The sequence below is a fragment of the Stenella coeruleoalba genome (genome assembly GCF_951394435.1).
Source record: "Stenella coeruleoalba genome assembly, chromosome: 1".
Taxonomy (NCBI): domain Eukaryota; kingdom Metazoa; phylum Chordata; class Mammalia; order Artiodactyla; family Delphinidae; genus Stenella; species Stenella coeruleoalba.
Window position 1 is genome coordinate 98602932 of NC_137169.1, and position 15225 is coordinate 98618156.

The window sequence follows — 15225 nt, forward strand, 5'->3', positions numbered from 1 at the left end:
AAAACAAAATTTCCATGCTAGCATAAATTTTTGGTCAACAGCAAGTAACTAACAAACTACTTCTAGAAAGGGCTAACAAATATTTCTGGAACTATCTCATAACTATATCTGAGATTATACAAGGACAAATGGCATGACTTTTTTACAGATGTAGTTTCATTAGTTCCAGACTGCAAAATTACATATTCCCACAGTTGTGTGTTATAACAACACGCATTAACGAAACATACTATATATATCAATATTTAGTTTAGAGAGAAAACATTATCCTAATTTTAATTTACACAAACAAAAGATTGAGAACTTAACTCCAGGAGATAATGCATTATATAAACATATTTCAATTTATTGCCCATTATCTGCCAAAATCATGAAACTAAAGCCCTCTGGCCACACAAAATAGCAGGAAGCAGCAGCATTACAGATTCTAACATCTTTGGTAAAAGTGTCTTGATCACAACTGGGAGAGTATGCCTGAGAGTGGAAAGAAAGGACCTCAGTTGCTATGGCCCATATGGTCTCAAACACATCATGGAGAAAAAACAACCGAAGAAATAGTCAATATCAAGTGTAAGGCTGGTTTTGTGCTGAAGGGCCACTCCCTGGCATTATATGGAGATATATACTGTCTGAAGAGCAAACCAAATGATATACCTCTACTATTGCTTGGGTAAGGGTGAGGATAAAGGTAATAGCTGCTTATCATCACTAGAAGGTTCTCTTGAATCTTGAATACTTTTGAGTTGTGTTTCTCCAATGACCAGCCCAATTCTCACATGAAATAAATTATTAAGTTTCAGAGCAGCACATCTCTCAATAACCAGAACAGATTTGTTCCCTTCCACAAGCATTCTCTAGCTAATATACATTTCTGTCTTGCTGACTTGAATAGATTTGTTATCTCTTATGAAAAGTAGCTAACTTTTAAGTATTAAGTTTTTTAAATTGTTGTTGTTTTGTGTTTTACACATAAAACAGGCAGTTGCAGGAACTAAAAGGGGAAAATTAGTTCAAATTCACTTACTCAGTTGAGCTTCATGCTGAGGACTTTGGTGCTGGCACTGTTGTGACCGCCTGTAAATTGTTTCTCCTGCCTTGAGTGCCTGTTTAAATAACCTTTCAGCATCTACAATAGTTGTTGCTTCTTCCTCAGCCAGTAGAACATATGCAGTAGCACAGCTATAAAGAAAGCAAGCAAGGCAATTTTAAGTAAAATGGTAAGACAAGTATTTTCTTTGGGGTATGTCCCTTTACATCACATTTCCGTATCTTTCCCTACACTTTCTGTAATAGGGAAGAACATTTGTATTCTATTACAAATTAATCACTATATGGATGTTGCCTATAAGCTTAAATTATATATAATGACCCATCTCTCAGAACCCTGCCTCCCAGGTAATGAGCATTAAGCTAATATACTTCTGTTTAGCTCACAGGAAACATCTTGACCAGGCCCACCTGTGAATGACTGCAGGGAGGAAGAAATTAACACATCCCCTCTGGAGGCTGATGGGAATCAGAAAATGTTTGACTTTACTCCCTCCCCTTTTAGTATAAAAGAAGACTGAATTCCAACTCAGGCAAGATGGTTCTTTGGGGCATGAGCCCACCATCTTCTCAGTTTGCTGGCTTTCTGAATAAAGTCGTTATTCTTTGCCCAACAACTCATCTCTTGATTATTGGCCTGTTGTGTGGTGAGCAGTACGAGCTTAAACTTGGTAATAAATTTTGGTTTTTCAAAAACACTTTCTATTTTTTGTTTTTATTTTGTTCTGTTATTGCTGTTAAACGCCTCTTGTGAAGGGGTATCTCATTGTGTTTTTCATTTCCCTTATGATGAATGACACTGAGCATCTTTTCATGTATTTTTCGGTCATTTGTATGTCTTCCTTGAAGAAACAGACATTTCAAGTCCTTGGCCCATTTTTAATTGGTTGTCTTTCTGTCATTGAGTTGTAAGAGTTCTTTATATATTCTGGATAACTAGACCCTTATCAAATACGACGTGCAAATATTTTCTCTCATCCTGTGGGTTGCGTTTTCACTTTCTTGACAGTATCCTTTGATGCACAAAAGCTTTTAATTTTGATGAAGTCTATCTAATTTTCCTTTTTTGGTTGTACTTTTGGTGTCATATCTAAGAAACCACTGCCAAATTGACAGTCATGAAAATTTGCTCCTATGTTTTCTTCTAAGAGTTTTATAGTTTTAGCTCTTAAATTTAGGTCTTTAATTTTTAATTAATTGTGTATGGTGTGTGTTAAGGGTCTAACTTCATACTTTTGTATGTGGTTATCTAGCTGTTACCATTGTTTCCCACACTGAATGGTCTTGGCACCCTTGTCAAAAATCAATGGACCACAGATGTATGGGTTTTTTTCTGGACTCTAAATTTGATTCCATCTAGATTAGATGGCTATTCTTATTATTTAATTATTGTAGGTTCATAGTAAGTTTTGAAATCAGGAAGTGAGTCCTCCTACTTTGTTCTTTTTCAAGATTATTTTGGCTACTGGAGGTCTCCTGTAATTCCATATTTTAGGATCAGTTTGTCCATTTCTGCAAAACGGGCAATTGAAATTTTGATGGAGACTGCACAGAATTTGTAGATCAACTTGAGAAGTACTGATATCTTAACAATAATAAGTCTTCCAATCCATGAACACAAGATGTCTTTCCATTATTTAGGCCTTCTTTAACTTCTTTTGATAATACTTTGTAGTTTTCAGTGTACAAGTCTTGCACCTCTTGGTTAAATTTATTCTTAAGTGTTTTAACATTTTTGACGCTATTGTAAATGGAACTGTTTTCTTAATTTCCTTTTCAGATTGTTCATTGCTACTATATAAAAAAACAACTGATTTTAAGTTGATCTTGTCTCCTGCAACTTTGCTGAACTCTTTTATTAGCTCCAATAGTTTTTCGGTGGATTCTTTAAGGTTTTCTATATATAAGATCATGTCATCTGTGAAGAGAGATAGTTTTACTTCTTCCTCTCCCATACGAAAGCCATTTTCCCCCCTTCTTGCCTAAGTGCATTGGCTAGCACCTCCAGTGCAATGTTAAATAGAGGTGGTGGGATTCCCTGGTAGTGCAGTGGTTAAGAATCCGCCTGCCAATGCAGGGGACATGGGTTCGAGCCATGGTCCGGGAAGATCCCACATGCCGCAGAGCAACTAAGCCTGTGTGCCACAACTACTGAGCCTGTGCTCTAGAACCCGCAAGCCACAACTACTGAAGCCCGCATGCCTAGAGCCTGTGCTCTGCAACAAGAGAAGCCACTGCAATGAGAAGCCCACACACCAAAACGAAGAGTTGCCCCTGCTCACCATAACTAGAGAAAGCCCGCACACAGCAACAAAGACCCAATGCAGCCAAAAATAAATAATTAAAAAAATAATAAATAGAAGTGGCAAGAGCAGACTTTCTTGCCTTATTCTTGATCTTAGCAAGCTTTGAGAGTTTCAGTCTAAAGTACATAGTTAGCTGTAGGTTTTTCATAGACGTCCTTTATCAGTTTGAGGAAGTTTTCTTACATTCTTTATTTGTTTTTATAATAAAATGGTGTTGGATTTTGTCAAATACTTTTTCAGCATCAACAGAGATGATTGTGTGGGTCTTGTCCTTTGTTCTGTTAATGTGATGTCTTACACTGACTGATTTTCACATGTTAAACCACCCTTGCCTTCCTGGGATAATCCCACTTGGTCATGGTGTATAATTCTTTTAATCTGTTGCTGGATTTGGTTTGCTAGTATTTCGTTGAGAATATCTGCATCTATATTCATAGTGAATATTAGTCTGTAGTTTTTGTTTCTTATGATGTCTTCCTTTGGTTTTGGTATGAGAGTAATACTGGCCTCACAGAATAAGTTAGGAAGAATTACTTCCTCTTCTATTACTTTGAAGAGTTTGAGAAGGACTGGTGTTAATTCTTTAAGAGTTTGGTAGAATTCAGTGGTGAAGCAACCTAGTCCTGAGCTTTCTTTGTTTGGAATTTTTAAAATTACTGATTTAATCTCTTCATTTGTTATAGGTCTATTCAGATTTTCCTTTTCTTCTTGAATCAGTTTTGGTAGTTTGTGCATTTCTGGGAGTTTGGCCATTTCATCCAAGTTAGCCAATTTGGCATACAATTGTTCATAGTATTCTATTATAGTATTTTTAATTTCTTTAAGGTCAGTAGTAATGTTCCCAGTTTCATTCTTGATTTTAAGTAAGCTGAGTTTCTCTCTTTTTTAATTGGTCAGTCTAGCTTAAAGTCTGTCAAGTTTGTTGATCTTTTTAAAAATACCCAACCTTTAGTTTCATTGATTCTATTGTTTTTCTATTCTCTGTTTTGTTTATATCACTCTAATCTTTATTACTCCCTCCCTTCTGCTTGGAGTTTAGTTGGCTCTTCATTTCTAGTTCCTTAAGGTATAAAGTTAAGTTTTTGATTTGAGATCTTTCTTCTTTATTAATGAAGGTATTTACAGCTATAAATTTTCCTCTGATCACTCACAGCTTTTGCTGTATTCCATAATTTTTTGGTATGTTATGTCTTCATTTTCACTCATTCCAAAGTATTTTTCTAATTTATCTTGTGATTTCTTCTTTGGCTCATTGGTTGTTTAAGAGTTGGTTGTTTGGGCTTTCCTGGTGGCGCAGTGGTTGAGAGTCCACCTGCCGATGCAGGGGACACGGGTTCGTGCCCTGGTCCAGGAAGATCCCACATGCCGCGGAGTGGCTGGGCCCATGAGCCATGGCCGCTAAGCCTACGCATCTGGAGCCTGTGCTCCACAACGGGAGAGGCCACAACAGTGAGAGGCCCACGTACCGCAAAAAAAAAAAAAAAAAAAGAGTTCGTTGTTTAATTTCCACATATTCCAATATTGTGAAATTCGAGATTTCCTTCTGTTATTGACTTCTAATTTCATTCCACTGTAGTGAGGGTGGATAGTTTGTATGATTTCAATCATTTTAAGTTTATTGACAATTGTTTATATCCTAATTATGATGTATCCTGGAGAATGTTCCATGTACACTTGGGATGTTGTTAGGTAGAGTGTTATATAGATGTGTTAGGTCCAGTTGCTTTATAGTGTTGTTCAAATCTTCTATTTCCTTGTGTATCTTTTGTCTAGTTATTCTATCCAATATTGAAAATAAGGTGTTGATGTCTCCAACTATTATTGTTGAATTCTTTATTTCTCCCTTCAAGTCTGTCAGTTTTTGCTTCATAAGTTGTTATTAGACATATATAAGTTTATAACTGTTATATCTCCTTGATGAATTGAACCTCTTTTATCATTATATAATGCCATTCTTTGTCTTGTAAAAACTTTTTGTCTTAAAGTCTATTTTGTCTGATACCAGTTTAGCCACTCCAGCTCTCTTTGATTACTATTTGCATGGAATACTTTTTTACACACTTTTACTTTGTACTTCTTTGTGTCTTTGTATCTAAAGAATCTCTTGTAGACAGCATATAGTTGGACTACCTTTTTTTCCTATTTATTCTGCTAATCAATGCCTTTTAATTGAAGAGTTTAATCTATTTACCTGTTTAAGTACTTAGTGATAAGGAAGGAATTGTTTCTGCCATTTTCCTATTTGTTTTCTATATGTCCTTTTTTTTTTTGCTCTCAATTCCTGCATTATTGTCTTCTTTTGCGTTAGATACATATCTTCTAGTATACCATTTTGATTCCCTTATTACTTATCACATTTTTTTTGTTATTTCTTAGTGGTTAACAGTTAACAATTACATTTAACATCTTAACTTATAACAATCTAGTATGAATTAATACTACTTTAGTTTCAATAGTATACAAAACTTTGCCCCTATATAGCTCTTCCCCCTACTGCTTATGTTGTTATGGTCACAAACTGCAACTTTATAAACTGTATGTCCATCAACATAGATTTATAGTGACTGTTTTACATAGCTGTCTTTTAAATCATATAGATAAAAAGAACTGCAAACGCCCCCAAAATTAATATTGACTTTTTAATTTGCCTATGTAGTTACTTTTACTGGCATTCTTTATTGTTTTGTGTGGAGTCAAGACTGTCTAGTATCCTTTTATTTCAGCCTGAAGGACTCCTTGCAGCATTTCTTGTAGGACAAGTCTACTAGCACTGAACTCTGTTTTTGTTTATCTGGGAATGTCTTAATTTCTCCATTTATTTTGAAGGACAGGGTTGCTGGGCATAGAATCCTAAGCTGACAGTTTTGTTTTGTTTTGTTTTTCTGAACTTTGACTATGTTACCCCACTGCCTTACATGGTTTCTGATGAGAAAGCAGCTCTTAATCTTTTTCAGGATCACTTATATGTGATGAGTTGCTTCTCTCTTGCTGCTTTCAGGCATCTCTCCTTATCTTTGGCTTTCAAAAGCTTGATTATAATGTGTCTCATTGTGGATGTCTTTTGAGTATGTCATACTTGGGGTACATTGAGCTTCCTGGATGTGTAGATCCATATCTTTCATCAAATTTGGGATCTTTTCAGCCATTATTTCTTTAAATGGTCTTTTTGCCCCTTTTGCTCTCTCCCCTCTCTTTCTGGGACTCCATTATGCACAGGTAAGTATGTTTAACAGCATCCCACAGGTTTCTTAGGCTCTGTTCACTTTCCTTCATTCTTTTATTTTTTACCGAAATCAAGTTTGCTGATTCCTTCTTCTGCCTGTTCATATCTGCTGCTGAACCTCTACAGGAAATTTTAAATTTCAGTTATACTTTTCAATTCTAGAATTTCTATTTAGTTCTTTTTTATTATTTCTACCTCTTTACTGACATTCTCTAATGGTGAGACATAATTTTCATGGTTTCCTTTAGTTCTTTATACATGGTTTCCTTTACCTCTTTGAGCATATTTTAAATAGTTGATTTAAAGTTTTTGTCTAGAAAGTCCAAAGTCTGGGCTTCCTCAAGGACAGTTTTTATTCATTTTCTTCTTTTCTCTGTGTAGGGCATATTTTGCTTCTTTGCATGTCTTATAATTTTTTTGTTGAAAACTGGAAATTTTAAATATTATAATCTAGCAACTCCAGAAATCAGATTTCCCCTCCTCTCCAGAGATTACTGTTGCTGCTTACAGTTGTGACTTTTCTGAACTGATTTTGTAAAGTTTGTATTCTGTCATGAGTGACCAGTGAAGTGTCTGCTCCTTTAGCTTAATGGTTAGTCAGTGATTTGACAGAGATTACCCTAAACACCTGAAACCAAAAACAAAACAAAAAGCAAGTCTTTGCAGATAGGTTCTGTGTGTGTATTGGGGCATACCTTCAACATTCAGTCAGGCAGTTTACAACTCTGCCTTAGCTTTCACTTTCTGTTTGTGCAGAACCTGAAAGTCAGACACACATGAGAGCTTAGGGTCTTCTCAAATCTTTTCTGAGCAGGTGCCCAACTTTGGGCATGTGTGGAGCCTCTGAGATTCCCAGGAATATGTGGAAGCTTTTAAAAGCGTTTATTTCCCAAAGTTTCTCATTCCCCAGCCTTTCCTCCCAAGCTTTCTAGTTTGTCTCTTGTTTGCCCTAGTTGTTATCCCTTGATCCTGGCAGCACTGGCTAATACATTTGCCTTTAAATATTTTCAACAATGCCCCCACAGTGTAGCTGTGTCAGTGCTGGGAGAGTTTCGAATTAACCAAAATATAGGCAAGCCCTTTGAGCTGGTTCTTCAGAGAGAAACCAGATGGGTCAAAGTAAACAACCATAATTCTTTGAGAAAAAGGTCCGTTCTGCTTCCTTTGATAGTAGGAATTATACCCAGAAGGCAGACTGTTGTCTTCAAGGCTGCCACTGACCTAGGGAGTGGAGGATGGGGTCAGTGTTAAGTTAAAACACCACAAAGCTCTCTTACAGAAATTCAGCTATTTTTTTAAACTGATTAAGCATTCTCCAGGTTGCAATAAACTCTGATTAGCTTTCAGAGTTTCAATAAAATTCATTCACTGCTTGTTGAGTTCCCTACACTGCCAGTTTTGTTCCACCTTGGGTAAGTCTTATTAATAAGGATTAGTATATCTGTGGTAGGGGAGTAAGAAGGGGTACAGGGACAATGCTAAGTTCACATTATTCAGGAGGCATTCCTTGATTAATCCCAACTGGAGCCATATTTTTACTCTTGGCACTTATTTAATATTAGATTAATACTTATTGATCTGTCCCATTTAAATATTAAGTTCACTTATTTTTATTTTTTTTTAATTTATTTAATTAATTTATTATTTTTGGCGGCCTTTGGTCTTCGTTGCTGCACGCGGGCTTTCTCTAGTTGTGGTGAGCGGGGGCTACTCTTCATTGCGGTGCGTGGGCTTATCATTGCAGTGGCTTCTCTTGTTGAAGAGCACAGGCTCTAGTAGTTGTGGCACGCAGGCTTCAGTAGTTGTGGCTCGCGGGCTCTAAAGCACAGGCTCTGTAGTTGTGGTACACGGGCTTAGTTGCTCCACGGCATGTGGGATCTTCCCAGACCAGGGTTCAAACCTCTGTTCCCTGCACTGGCAGGCAGATTCTTAACCACTGAGCCTCCAGGGAAGCCCCTAAGTTCACTTATGATTCTACATTTTGTTTTTTCAAAATATAAAGTTGATAAAAGGAGCTATAAAAAAATAAAGCTGCTGTATGGCTTCCCTGGTGGCGCAGTGGTTGAGAGTCTGCCTGCCGATACACGGTTACACGGACACGGGTTCATGCCCCGGTCCGGGGAGATCCCACATGCCGCGGAGTGGCTAGGCCCGTGAGCCATGGCCGCTAAGCCTGCGCATCCGGAGCCTGTGCTCCACAACGGGAGAGGCCACAATGGTGAGAGGCCCGCGTATCGCAAAAAATAAATAAATAAATAAAATAAAGCTGCTAACATTAAAAAAAATTAAATTAAAGCCATGTTTTACTTATTTTGAATTCCCTTCCCATGCCTCCAATCCTACTAGCAACTACAGTTCTCAGGACTGAATGAATGCTTTAAATAAATGACTTAAATGAAAAACAAAATTAAAACAGGTGGCTTAAGTATTTTAGTACTCTTTAATTATCAAGTATTATCACCAATCAGATCAGCATTCTCCTTTTTATAAAGTATTTCTAGCATAATTTCTATTCAAAAGCATAGATAAGTTTACAATTTCAGAAGCAAAATACAAATGTCAATGAACACTGCAAATTTTGTCTTTAGTATACAAAAAGAGAAAGGGGACTATTAATGACTCCAAGTATCTTAGGAACAGAAAAAAGGAAACAAAATCACTTGCCTGGGTTTCCTTCAAAACAAACTTATTTTCCATATATTTCAAACTTACTCATTGTTTAATTCTAAAGCTTGATAGGCTGCTTTGATTCGAGCTGGAGGATTTCTTTCCCTCCATGCCTTCTGCATAACTGTAGGAAAAACATTTCAAAAAGTAGATGATATGGTAAACATAAAGTATCTCATGCAAAATGTATGAAGAATGAGTTAGAAGAGTAAACAAAGATTTAAATAACATGTTCTTAAACATAAGAAATAAGAAATTGGGGTGATGGCTCACATTAACCTCATGAGAAATTTACATTAAATTTGGAAGCTTCACATAAAGTGGAAATTAAAATATTATTTCTCTGATTTATATGAATAATAACATAGATGGTACTTAATCAAGTTAATTACATCATTATACATGAACATTTATATATCTAAATGCATATTAAAATTGATATCAGATTATAATCTATGAAATATTCTAGTTCCTTTATCCTCTTGAAAAGGTTCTATGGAACTGTTAAAAATATACAAAAAAACTTAAAAAACACAGTATTTTTTTAATCAATGATTCAATCCATGAAGAATGTTTGAATTTGCATTTTGTATAAAAAGGGGGGTAAAAAGGAATTAACTTAGACTATTGTATATTTATGGAAAATGTCAGTCTCTACTAAGAGTCAAGAAAAGCCTGAATTAGGATATCTCTGGAATAACAATATTAGTTTTGCTGTCATTTACTGCACTAAACTTAAAATTTCACACTAAGCAAAGTTTCTTAAAAATTAAACAAACAGGGACTTCCCTGGTGGTCCAGTGGTTAAGAATCCACCTTCCAATGCAGTGGATGCAGGTTTGACCCCTGGTCAGGGAAATAAGATCCCACATGCCGCAGGGCAACTAAGCCCCTGCGTCGCAACTACTGAGCCCACGCGTTCTGGAGCCCACACGCTACAACTAGAGAACCCGCACACTCTGGAACCTGAGCACCACAACTAGAGAGAAGCCTGTGTGCCGCAACAAAGATCCCATGTGCCGCAACTAAGACCCGACCTGACGCAGCCAAATAAATAAATAAATAAAAATTTTTTAAAAAACTAAACAAAGTAGATCCATGAAACTATCTGGCCTATTTCAAGTTTGATAAGAAAAACAGAGAATCTATGAATGTTGCTTTTGGAACAAAACCTACAACTGTCCAGAAAGAATAATGTGGAAAATGTTTGAGTTTTCCTTTGGAAACAAAATATTAGTCTTGGCTTAGAAAAGGAGACAATATATTCTACTTGGGTAACAAAAATACATTTCTCACATCAAACATGTCACCAGCTAGCTGACAGCTAATGCTTCCTGAACTTGACAAATTGATGCAAGTCAGCACCCATTTGATAATAACCAGGTAAAGAATAACATTTTGCTTAAACATTAAAATATTACATAAAAATCAAGTATAATATTTGACTTGCCATTTTTGATGATGAGGCTCTCTTCTATAAGTTACATGATATTTTCAGGTTAAATTTTGACACTGAATCTTTATTAGCAGTTTAAATAGTTATTTGGTACTCTAGCATATTAAGTAATACAGTAATTTATTTAACCAGTTCTCTTTTGATGGATAATTAATTTTTTGCTAATATAGAAATATTGTGATAACCATCTTTCAACATCTATCTTTGCAAACCTGACCAAAGAATGGGTGGTTTTTATTTATTGATTTATCTATCTATCTATGTATTTATTTATTTATTTAGCGGGATGTGGCCTCTCACTGTTGTGGCCTCTCCCGTTGCGGAGCACAGGCTCCAGACACGCAGGCTCAGAGGCCATGGCTCACGGGCCCAGCTGCTCCGTGGCATGTGGGATCCTCCTGGACCGGGGCACGAACCCGTGTCCCCTGCATCGGCAGGTGGACTCTCAACCACTGCACCACCAGGGAAGCCCTGTATGCATCTTTTAAAAGATTTTGGATATATATATCCAAACTCCTCTCAATGAGACTGTATTAATTTACATTTTTTCAGGCAGTGCAGGAGAGTGACTATTTCCTCACTCCCTTAACAACACTGAGTAGTATCAATCTTTGCTAATTTAAAACATGAAAACATCTCATTTGCATTGGCATTTCTTCTATTTCTAGTAAGGTCATCTAATCCACCATTAAGCATTTTTTCTTATTCTCATGTTTTCAAATGCTCTATCCAGCCTTATTATTCCTCACAACCAATGCATTTCTAAGCCAATGAGGAAAGGGGAAATAAAGTAGAGGAAGGAATATACTTCCTTCTAAAACAAGGTTTAGGAATAATTTAAAGCAATATGCTCATTTAGTATTCAACTGTCCTCTTTAAGAATACTCGATATGCTTAAAAAATAACACAAGCAGTTTAACAATTCAATCAAAAATTTATCTATTTTTCAAGTTAAACACTATTCTAATAGGCTAACCAGCAGAAGAGACTACCATTCAATCCAAGACCATGGGTCACAAATATAAATGCCTTGAGACCAGGCAGAAAACATAAATGAGTGAACTAAAAGCACATGCACTGTCTAAGAGAGTCACAGCTCAGGTCTAACTAATTACTGCCAAGTGGAAATGCAGGTCCATATTTCCCAACTTAAAATTGTAAATCTGGAGTTTAATGTTAAATCTCCTGATTTTTTTAAATGTTGAAAAAAAAACCCAAAAACATGAAAGCAAATTAACCGAAAAAACACTGCTGGCTGGCCCTGAGAATATGTTTGTTCACTGTCCTAAATAAACAAATCAATAGAATAACAACAAAAATCTACTAACTTAGGGCTTCCCTGGTGGTTCAGTGGTTAAGAATCCGCCTGCCAATGCAGGGGACAGGGGTTCGAGACCTGCTCCGGGAAGATCCCACATGCCGTGAGGCCTGTGCACCACAACTACTGAGCCTGTGCTCTAGAGCCTGCGAGCCACAACTACTGAAGCCCGAGCGCCTAGAACCTGTGCTCTGCAACAACAGAAGCCACCGCAATGAGAAGCCCACGCACCACAATGAAGAGTTGCCCCAGCTTTCCTCAACTAGAGAAAAACCTGCATGCAGCAATGAAGACCCAGCGCAGCCAAAAATAAAGAAAATAAAATAAATACATTTATTTTAAAAAATCTACTAATTTAGTAATTACTGATGACAAGAGTCAAGAGAAATTTGTCACATCACACGTATAGGCACGTTTGTCTTTTTTTAATATAAAACTATAGACATAAATCATTATCTTTATGTGAATATCTGAAAAGATCACTATGGAACAAACAGTCCATTTCTGGATTATCATTTGTGGATAAGGTTTAGTTCAGTCTTTAACTGGGATTATGCATACCTCTAGAAGTACTACATGAAACTTTGCAAGGACCAAAATGGGACACACCGTTTTAAGAGAATCAATTTCTAAAGCTTCAGCAATATATGACTCTTTCCTATAACTGATCTACCTGAAGAATGTTCACCTGGTTGGTCTGTCATGCTGGTTTTCCTTTCCTAGTCAACATATGCTCCCCGACTCAGTGCGTCCCCTAAAGATATATTACCTTTTCCTACTTTACAAAAGAAAAGCTTACTTTTCACCCATCCTGAATCTTTCCAAGGTAAGTTGCCCTAGAGTGTAAAGATCTCCATGTGCCTCAAGGGACAATTCAAAGTTTGGGTTTGGGAGGAACCATTTTTAATCAAGGAACCTATAATAGGGATTTGTGCCATTTACTTACTTAACAGTGAAGCTCAGCATTAGAAATAGAGTATTCTGGCCCCTGGAATTTCTGAATTCAAGTATATTGTAGAGTGGGGAGGGAGTGATAATTTTTATCAGTTCCATTTATCAGCACCCTTTCTCCCCTTACTATCAAAGCATGCATTGCTCCTAAGGGAAGGTATCCTCATAATAAGGCAAATAAAGCATTAGTAAGGGATAATAAGGGCAGTGGAATCTTGTTTCGGTCAAGTGATAAGCTCACGGGCAAGGCTTTAAGACTTATCTATCTTTCTATCTTAGAATCTGAATTCAGAAGAGAGATGGTTGTCATAGGGATGCATGTTAACATGTTTATTTGAATTAAAAAATGAAGTCAGACTTCTCTGTCAGAAAGTAAGTCTGATTTAGTTGACAGGAAGGAAAATGAGAACTCACCCAGCCAATTAAGTTATATGGAGGACTCTTTCCAAAGTTGGAAGAGCCAAATATGTAACTTGAAGGATTTGACAAAAATATAAAGTACATGATTCCATTTAGAACTTTATGATCAAAAGAAACTTAAATTTAAAAAAAATTATACAAAAACTTTATTGTGGAAAAGTATTTAAGTGTGATTAAAAAACTCTCGAATATAAAATAATTATATTATAATAAAATCATACAGAGGTGTGGAATGGATATGAGTTCAACAAGAAAAAGTACTTATATAAAATTTACTACTGTTAGAGTATTTGTTCATGTACTTTTCAATGGATCATGGTGGATATCAAGTCATTAGATTCCTTGAAATACATTCAAATATAGAGTATTTTAGTGTTATTTTTAAATGTCTATATTTATAATATGTTAAAAATTACATTCTTTGCAATTATTTAACCTTATGATGTCAAGTTAAAAATGTGTGAAGGGATACATAGTTTTTCAAAATTCTTTTAGGAGCTATGTGAACAAAAATGTTTTAAGACCACAGCTTTAGTGGATAGCCATGGTTGCTACTTGAAAAGCCTGCCAAGGTTTGCAATTCTGCCCATGAGAGGGAGGTGAAGCCTTAATATCCAGTCACCTCAGTCCTCATAGTTAACGTACAATACTGATTTTCCACTGCTGTTATTTCCTTAACATTATACTTTTGCCATTAATGTAAACATTAAGCACATAAACATACAGCAATTCCTTTTTCTCTGATTTGCAATTAAACCATTTTATGTAACCATACCAAAGATCCTTGGGTTTCCTGCTACTACAGATGCTGAATATATTTAATACAGCAGAGATATAGCACAATGAACTCACTTCAATGTTGGAAAACTGGCTGTTTTTCAGACCGTAACTGTTGGTGATTTTCTTCTGCCTATCAATGTGATGAGTGGAAGCAGTAATAGTATAGTGGTTAAGAGCTAAACTTGAGCTTGAAACCCAGCTTTTTCATTTATTAGCCAGGTGATTTAGGAAATGTTACTTGTCTCCCCTTTGCCTCAGTTCCTTTACATTTAAAATGTGGCTGATAATAGTACCTATCTCATGAAGTGATTGGGAAGATTAAATTAGTATCTTTATATAAATTGCTTAGAACAGTGCTTGGCGCATAATAAGTGTTATACAAGTGTTAGCTATTATTACTGAAATTGCTTAAGACATCTGTGACACCAAGGCTATTCATTCATTCATACTTCCATCAAAGAATAAATATTAATATTTACAGTATATCAGGCAGTGTTCTAGATGATAAGGATTCAAAGATGACAAGTATAGTCCCTAATTTCCACAGTTTCACACATTATTAGGGAGGACAAACATTAAAACAACATGATAAACCAACAAATAAGTGTTTACAGTTGAATAAATTAACTAAAATTATTATAAAAGTGAGGTTTTGACTAAGTACTGTAGAATTGCAGAGATCAGGGAAGCCTTCCCAGAGAATGAGACTTTTAATTTTGAAGGATAAAAGTAGAAGCATAGATAAGGTAGGAGAAGGCAGTCGAAATAGTTGTGATAAAGATCCCTGTCTTTAAGCCAAACATTTAAGAGTTTCTATACTCACTTCTACAGAGAAGATTAGAGAGAACTAAACACAGACATTTCTATGATCTTCCACCACTTTATATGCATCTCTGACTTATGACTGGAATAAAATATACCCCATTTTTCTCTACATGCTGTGCCCCAATGTTTAACTTTGCCTTATTTTTTTTTTTTAATGTGTAATTATAGGTGTTAACTTCCCCAACCAAAACTGGGTACACTGTTCTCTGTATAAGCAATTGCTGTATTCGAT

The 15225-nt window shown here is 36.0% G+C and overlaps 1 protein-coding gene across 9 annotated transcripts in view; it reads right to left on the bottom strand.

Annotated features, from left to right (window-relative positions):
* Positions 1-15225, bottom strand: part of ST7L (suppression of tumorigenicity 7 like) — a 152907-nt gene that overhangs the window by 120921 nt on the left and 16761 nt on the right. For all 9 annotated transcript variants that reach the window (XR_013829337.1, XM_079928717.1, XM_079928715.1 and 6 more), the window contains exons 6-7: positions 9289-9367; positions 1025-1179 (exon numbers count right to left, since the gene is read on the bottom strand). Coding sequence is in view for 8 of the 9 variants with exons in the window: in XM_079928717.1 (XP_079784843.1) it covers positions 1025-1179; positions 9289-9367 (234 nt within the window). In the remaining variant the exon portion in view is untranslated. The remainder of the gene's footprint in view (positions 1-1024; positions 1180-9288; positions 9368-15225) is intronic.